The sequence below is a fragment of the Drosophila arizonae genome, chromosome X (assembly GCF_054131065.1).
Source record: "Drosophila arizonae isolate 15081-1271.41 chromosome X, UAZ_ARI_1.0, whole genome shotgun sequence".
Lineage (NCBI taxonomy): Eukaryota > Metazoa > Arthropoda > Insecta > Diptera > Drosophilidae > Drosophila > Drosophila arizonae.
The window spans coordinates 28,981,744-28,990,526 of NC_142927.1; the positions used below are offsets into that span (position 1 = coordinate 28,981,744).

General features: G+C 38.9%; 1 protein-coding gene across 1 annotated transcript; it reads left to right on the forward strand.

Annotated features, from left to right (window-relative positions):
* Window positions 1-1,876: 1,876 nt before the first annotated feature.
* Window positions 1,877-4,356, forward strand: LOC108620065 (obg-like ATPase 1). The gene is made up of 5 exons (XM_018016931.2): window positions 1,877-2,079; window positions 2,213-2,407; window positions 2,904-2,964; window positions 3,033-3,414; window positions 3,475-4,356. Exons 2-5 carry the CDS (start codon window positions 2,227-2,229, stop codon window positions 4,042-4,044), a joined length of 1,194 nt encoding a protein of 397 aa, XP_017872420.1. The 5' UTR covers window positions 1,877-2,079; window positions 2,213-2,226; the 3' UTR covers window positions 4,045-4,356.
* Window positions 4,357-8,783: the final 4,427 nt, after the last annotated feature.

The window sequence follows — 8,783 nt, forward strand, 5'->3', positions numbered from 1 at the left end:
CCCCCAAGAAAGAGCTTGGTATGATTGTTGGTTACTCAGCCAGACGGTAAACAAAACAGATTCCCAAATTATAGAAGGTACAGTTTGCTCCAGTTGGGGCAGAGATATATATAGAATTACCCGACTGTTCACACCTCTAGCTGTCATAAATATATTTCAATATTTCATTAATGTGAAATGTTTTGAGTTACTATGGACAGCAAGAAATCGCTGCAAGGTGAATAATTCGGATAAATTCCTAAGTGTATAATATTTGTAATAATATAATGATGGAAAATGGGACATCGGACAGCTAGATCGATTCAGGTGAAATATACATCTATGAGTCTTTAATAAATTTCATCTATGATTATGAAAAGTCTCCCGCCAATGGACACAACGACTACACGACTACAGCATGACACAAAGTTGAGTTTTTAGGGTAGGAGAAGACTTTGATGCCGCCTGTTACATGTGCCTAGCAGACTTTTACCCTATTTTAGCAGTGAGCCAGTAAAAAGAAGAGGAATAATAATAATAAGATGAAAAGCAACTGAGCGGTGAGAGAACGTTTTGCGGTTTTGTGGGCAAACGAATTAAATTGTTAAGAATCAGCAAACAACAGTTGGCCCGGCTATGATCCTTCAAGCGCTGCTGCGGTCACCTATACAAATGGATTTTTAAATGCCCTGAAACCGCAATCGATCGTTAAATTGTGTTCCGCATGCCTAGCGTGCCTCAGTGCAGGGCCTATACTATAGTAAGTAAGTATCGTAGGTATTATTAATTATCTTTAAACTATTATTTGTTCTTGTTTTATTAAGTGTTGGCTGAGTCGATTTCACATTAGGTGGGACTGCTTACAGCTTAAGTAAAAGCTTTCCGATACTTTCAATTTTGTTGTCCTTGATGGCTGATGCGATCATCGATCCGACCTCGATTCATTGCTTTCCCTCTCTCTCTCTCTCTCTCTCGCGCTCTTTATCTCTTTGGCCGATCAAATTATATGCCAGGACACATATATCTTTATATATATTCATATGTTTTATAGATTAAACTCCGCGCACGAATAACGGCGCTTTTAATTTGGACGAAAGAAAAGACTTCGTAGCATTGATTCAAATCAAATCAAACGATCAGTTGCGAACTCTCTTGACTCGACTGGTTATTTCTCTCAGTTTTTATTTTATTTTTGGAAGCTGCGCTGCGCTGCGTTGCGTTTCAATGTATCATAAAGCTCACGATCGGCTCACTAATTATGCTTAATTATTGATTATTGCGGGTTTTCACTAAGCCGCCAAATTGCGCGTACGTGCGTCTGTAAAATGACTTTCACAGATATGCTGGCCATTGTTTTTGTTGCTTTTAATCACATTAGCGATCGCAAACTGTATCAAAAATTAAGAAATAATTTCGGCCAAATTCTTGACGACCAGAAACACGCACACCTTGCAGACGCCTATTATATTCAAACTGCACAGAGTTAAGGAATGCAATGTTTAAAACAAACAGATTTTTTAAGTTTATTGCTTGACACACCTAAACTACTGAAGAATTCTTTATCTTTTACAGATTTGTTCATCAAGAACTTCTTTTTAATTTTCGTTTTACAGTTTTACCTAATTACATTTCAGCAGTGTGTGTATTTAATAGTGGGTTAGTTGCTTTCAGGTTTTTTGACTAGAAAAAAAAAAAACATCTAACTCAAGAAATAAACACACATTTGAAAACGAAAATTCAAAATTTGAAATGCCCGCTTGTTAGCGCCATCCATTGCCTAAAGCGTAAACTAAAGGCCACGTAAATAACACAAAGCTGAATGCTATGTGCAAGTACAAATGGCATTTAGCATACTTCAGACAGCGCTGTATGGTTGACAGCTGTTCATACAATCGCTCTCTTTCTCTCTCTCTCTCTCTCTCCTGCTATATGCTTCAACGAGGTGGACGGAATCAGCAGCCGTGGTGCAACTTTAGTTTATTTTGACCGGCAACTAAAATTTTATTAAATAATATAGCCGAAGCATTTGAAGTCACCGAATATCATTTTAGTTTTCAAATCACTTACCAGTAAAGGCCAACAGCAGCGCATAGAATTTAAGTAAGTGTAAACAGCCGCAGCCAGCGACGTTGAGGTTATGTCGAATGCTGTTGTGGCCAAAAATAATAATGGCCATAAAAACATACATGCATACATATGCTTAACTATATATACCCATGTATATATTTTGCAGCGACAGCACTCAATATGCCACCTAAGAAGCACGATGAACCTGAACGCAAGCCGCTGATCGGACGCATTGGCACCAACCTGCGCATCGGCATCGTCGGCGTGCCCAACGTTGGAAAGTCGACGTTCTTTAATGTGCTGACCCAGAGCGCCGCGCCGGCCGAGAATTTCCCCTTCTGCACCATTAAGCCCAATGAGAATAAGTATTCCAATTACCAAGAGCTGCGATGCCGCCGGCCATTGGAGTCGCAATTTGCGTTGCCTCCAAATAATTGTAATCAATGCAATTTTTTGTTCGTTCGTTTCATTGCATTGCCGCAGCTTCCCTGTGTCGCTTCTATGTTGGCTGCCGTCGCGGGGGCGTGTCCCAATCTCGGCAATTTGCCAGATCTAGTTGCAGGCTAAGATTCCACAAGCCGGCCAAGCAGCCAGCAGCTGCTTCGTATGCAAATTACGTGCAGCCCATTTAATTTGAGCGACTTCATTTTGAGTGCTCGCGGGTTTTTTTTTTTTTTCTTTTTTTTTTGATTTTATAAAAATTATAGAAAATTGCAATGATTGGCGCTGTGGCCAGGGCAGTGCTTGGCATTGAATGCCCGCCCCAACTCCCAATTACAATACCAATTCAAGCCAGCTAACATGCGCTCTCCCTCTCTCTTTCTCTCTCTCGCTCGTTCACCTTGCCTTACCCATACGTCGTGTACCCGTGCCCGATGAGCGCTTCGACTACCTCGTGGACTACCACAAGCCAGCCAGGTGAGTGTGCCACATATTGAGTGTCAAATAAGAGTGCTCAAATGAATATGTTCTCCGTTCGTTTGTAGTGTTGTGCCCGCTTATCTAAATGTGGTGGACATTGCCGGACTGGTCAAGGGTGCCGCCGAGGGGCAGGGCTTGGGTAATGACTTTCTTTCGCACATCAGTGCCTGCGATGCCATTTTCCATTTGTGCCGTGCCTTCGAGGATCCGGATGTGACGCATGTGGAAGGCGAGGTGGATCCCGTGCGCGATTTGAGCATAATTGCTGAGGAACTGCGGTTGAAGGACGAAGAGAAACTGTTGCAGAACCTGGACAAGCTGGAGAAAGTGGTCGCCCGTGGCGGCGACAAAAAATTAAAGCCCGAATATGACTCCATGTTGAAGATCAAGGACATCCTAGTCGACCAGAAGCGTCAGCTGCGCTTTGAGGACTGGAATGCGCACGACGTGGGTAACAAGTGTTTCTATCTTATATCCTGCCCTTCATCTTCCCTCTCTTTTCCGTAGATCGAAACGCTGAACAAGTACTTGTTCTTGACGTCCAAGCCAGTAATCTATTTGGTCAACTTGTCTGACAAGGACTTCATACGCAAGAAGAACAAATGGCTGCCCAAGATTAAGGACTGGATTGACAAGAACGATCCGGGCGCTCTACTTATTCCCTTCTCGGGTGCATTCGAGCAGCAGCTTAGTGAAAAGGACGAGCTCGAACGCAAGAGCTACGAGGAGGAGACCAAGTGCAAGAGCCAGCTAGACAAGATCATTGTCACCGGCTACAAGGCCCTGCAGCTGGAATACTTCTTCACAGCCGGCCCCGACGAGGTGAAGGCCTGGACAATACAGAAGGGCACAAAGGCGCCACAGGCCGCAGGACGCATTCACACCGATTTCGAGAAGGGCTTCATTATGGCCGAGGTGATGCACTTCGAGGACTTCAAGGCCGAGGGCAGTGAGGTGGCCGCGAAGGCAGCCGGCAAGTATCGCCAACAGGGACGCAACTACACGGTCGAGGATGGCGACATCATTTTCTTCAAATTCAACGCCGGAGCTGGTCTTAAAGATGCCAAGAAGAAATGATGCGCCTACATTATCATGCTGATCATCATGCACATGAATTTAATTCTATATTCACAATTGTTTTGCTTTGCCTGATGCCGAATGCAACGCTCGCACTCATATGACCCAAGTAAAAATGCATTTGATTTTTTTTTATGACTCAAATATTTGTGATTATTATTAGAACATTTATACCGGGTCCAAAGGGTTGGGTATTACTCCCCAAGTCTACGAAACTCTGCAAGTACCCGATTTCTGGCATGTCTAACAATTCTAATTGCATCAAATTAAACAAATGTACGCATAAATAATAACGACTTTTTATGAAAACAACCCATTCATAAATGTGTACGTATGTAAATATATTTAGCTCTGGTTGACGGTTATATTGACTAAATATAGAAGAAATTGGAACTCTTCGAACAGCGCCAACTGAGTAAAAGCTTCTATCCGAAGGAGTCCGAAAATTCAAATTCAAAGTTCTTGCTAACATACAAAGAAACCGCAAATTTGATTTGTCGAATGAGTACGAATTTTATCGTTCTTCAAAATATCGCAGGTTTAAAATAACGGGAGTCGAAAATATATTTGTAGGTAAATTTACGTTGGTATTTGCACTGACCAGTGGTATTTGTTTGGGTTTTGGAAAATACATATATCGAAATATCAATACATCGATAATTTTGTTTAAAAATTATATATATATCGGAATTTTGTTTGCCAAATATATAATATTTTTTGCGATTGCTTTGACATATTTGAGTTGGTCAATCTTGTGCAAAGTGAAGCAAGCGTAAACCTAAACAAGAACGTTGCAATCGGGCGATACTGATTGCAGAGTACTCATTCACAATCCAACCGCTATCAGCCCGATTATATGTACATACATACATATTTATGTATATACATATTGTGAATTTTTCAAGTCTCTAGTGCGCAACACAAAACGGGGCCTGATCCCATTTAAATTAAGAAATCATTGCTAACTATTCCCTTTTATATCTAGTAAATCTTTAGAGCTGGGATAGTCGAATTACACATATGTATAATTTATAAAATTTTGACTTTTGTTATATTTTGGATTTCCCATTGAAAATGGGTATGGGTATAAAAAGTCCACAAAAAAAGTTATTAAACGATTAAGTTCTCATACATAGTAAGCGCACACTGCAGCCCATGCGTGTTTATACGTGGGTGCTTGTGTGTGTAAGTGTGTGTGTGTGTGTGTATGTGTGTATGTGAATGTGTGCGTGTGTGTGTGTGTGTGTGCGTGTTTCTTGTGTAAGCTGAAAGACGCGAAAAATTATTGAAATAGCTATTGCTCCAAGGGTTCAGGGGATCTCGTAGTCGAGCAGTCTCGACTAGAGCTTTATTACGTCAGCTAATGTTATGATTCTATAAAGTCTAAATTTGAAGATATAGGAATTTTTCCAATTCTGCTATATTGTAGGCACTTTTGATGCTAGAGACTTGAAATTTGGTATATACATATACGCGGGTTGACCACCCAAGTCCAACGAGCTGTGGTAGATATATGTCCACCCATAGGGGGCGGGGCAAACCCGCAAAAGTTTATATGTCTCTTCTACAGCTTAAGAGCTAGAAGCTTCAAATTACTTACTGGTAGCCTCCTCTATCGATGCCCCAAAAATAATTTTTACGCTTCTTTAGGGGCGTGGCATATCGAAAAATACCCTGTAATTTATATGCATCGTTTATATGCGTCAGCCATCTATTTATGTATGTATTTGTACATACATATAAATAAGCTTAATAGATATTCATAATACGGAAAGAAACATTTTTATGAAATTTACAAAAAATATAAAAGAAGCTAAAATAACAAAAATTTGCAATTTACAAAAAGTGTTTTCCGTGGGATTTGAACTCGCACCCTAGCCGAATAGCATGTTCATGTCAAAATATCTAAAATAAAGACCGCCGGCGCTTCCGCTTCGTCTTTTCGAACAACAGCAATTAAAACGAAATCACATTATTGTTATGACGCCATATAGCAAAGAAAAGCCAGTGTACCGGTTGGAAATTCAAAAACAATGCAAAGACAAATCAATCGCAGCTGAGATTCTTTGAATATGATAGAGTCGCATTTATGTATACATACATACACACATACAAATGACCGCGTGTATAAGGCTGGCTGATGCCATGCGTGCAGACCTACATATATACATATGTATGTATTTACGTATATGTATTTGAGGGCGTATATGTATTTAAGAAGAAACAAATTTAAACTTATTTTAAATTATTCGACTAAGAAAAAGAAAAGCATTTAGTGCCATTCATTCAAGCTCGCACCTTCCCCTTTATAAAAAACGAAATATGTATGAAAAAAAAAACATGGAAGGGGTTTCGAACCTCCCCTACTTTAGCATAATTTGCGTTTGGAGGAATGGCCAAAAATCTCCAGCGAAGTCACCTGAAAATTGTTAAACTCGAAGAATCACGTTAAAAAAGGTGATTAAACAAATAGGAGGTAAAAAATATCTTGTAAGGCACCGAACCGCCTCACATGCTAGAAAACTTGAGGCCGCTGGCATTCAAATGCGACGAAGGCACCCGCGCAAGTCGCAGCGATCGGCAATGCAACCCTGCCTTCGCGGCGAAAGTTCGAAGAGCCGACGCCGTGGTGAGTTGCATTGCCGACGCCGAGGCGGGTCGCGCGGCCAATTTGGCCTCTACACTAGTGTTGCCATTTTAGCTTATTTTAAGCTAGATTTAGCATATTTTGAAATTAAAAAGCTTGGAAAATTAATGAAAAGCTTATAGCTTGAGATCTAGCTTATTTCAAATTTAATTTGGCTTATTTTGGCTTGCAAAAATGTAGTACAAAACAATTTTTGTTTTTTGATTGTTTTGTAGCTTTCGGTCATTTTGATCGAGAAATCGATAATAACTTTTTTTGATAGTGCCATTTTGAGTATATATGTATGGTAATTTTCGCTGATAACTTTCGGTCACACTTGTTGCAAATTCTCAAACTACTCAAATGTTGGTGAAATTGTTGCTCAATTTGCAAAAGTTCATTTAATAAATTGGGAGGAAAAAGAAAATACTACACAATTTTGGGCCGAGGTCCTTAACTATAAGGATGTTGGCGGAAACAACACTTTTTAGCAGTTATCATTATTTGCTATACATATGCTATCGCTTCCTTGGTCGAATGCTGCAGTTGAACGCGTATTTAGCCAAGTTAATATAGTTAAGACTAAATTGCGAAATCAATTGAGTGTTAAAGGTTTAAACGCAATATTACGTATAAGGTTTTTACAGATATGGATTACGCCGTCATGGCAAATGTTGCTTTAATTATAAAGTACCTGCAAGGTACTTATCATTAATTAAAACATCTGAGAAATATGAGGAAGCAAATAATGAAATTGATGATATAATTTCGTTAATATAAATTTAAATATATTAATAAAATTCAAATATCTATTAAAAAGTATACATCAATTGTTTTTTTTTTTTTTTTTAGTTAGCTTATTTTAAAGATTTATTTTTTTTAATTTTAGCTTATTCTAGCTTATTTTTTTCTTCAATCTAGCTTATGGTGACTCTGAAAATCTGGCACCACTGCGGCCAAAGTGTAGAGGCGGATGAAGAGCGAGAGCATAATGATTAGTTAGTGAGCGATCGAGAACAGCGAGTGAGCATGCGCAGCAGCTTAAGAATAAAAATGAGTGTTAATAAAAGATTTACGTTGAAAGTAAAATACGCTGTGTTTTATTAATTATTAGCAACTAACAACACAGGCGATGCCCCTGTGTGTCTTATCAATTATTATTAACTAACATCGTAGTTGATAAATGCAATTTTTTGTTGGATTCATATATACATTTTTTTTATTTTCCAATAATAAACATCTCAACTAAAGTAGAAAGTATTAAAAAAAATTTTTTTTTGAACTGTCCCTACCATATAACGTAGGGTTGACCCTACGTTGCTCTGTATGCAAAAAAGCGCAGGAAAATTTGTACAGCTTTCAAGTTTAATGCTGCAGTAAATAAAAAGAAAACTTTAAAAATGGAAAACATAATTAATACTAATAATACATACTATAAACTGTCAATTCCAATTTTTGAGTACATTTGTTTCATTGTCTAATTATACTCATTCACGAACGGGAATTAGTATATTGGTTTTGCGCAATGTCCGTCTTGCTGTCCGTCCGTCTGAAATTTGGAACACATACTCGTGTTTATCTCTGATTTATAAAGTGTTAAAATTTTTCCGATCCGTCTACTAGGGGCGTGGCAAATCGGAAAATGCATTTTCTGATATGACAGAAATCATATTAATTGAAAAGCTAGAAAGCTGAAATTTGGAATATAGATCCGCATCGACCACCCAAGATTATGAGCTATGGCGGATATATCTACGCCTATTAGGGGCGTGGCAAACCGGACCTGAAGATATAGTGATTATTTAAATTCTGCTATATTTTGGATGCTATTGATGCCAGAGACCTCAAATGTTGTATATATACTCGGGCTGATCACCGATGAACAAAAACCTTTATCGGATATATGTCCGCCCACCGGGGGAGTGGCTTTAATAGCTATAAGCTTCAAATTTAGATAGTTAAGATACCAGTAAACTCCTCTATCGATGACCCAAAAATAATTTTTACACCTTTTTAGGGACGTGGCATATCGAAAAATATCCTGTAATTTTCACATTTTTTGAGGGTAAGCATTCAAACTTTGCAGTTAGGGTACTGTATACTCGTTCTAAGA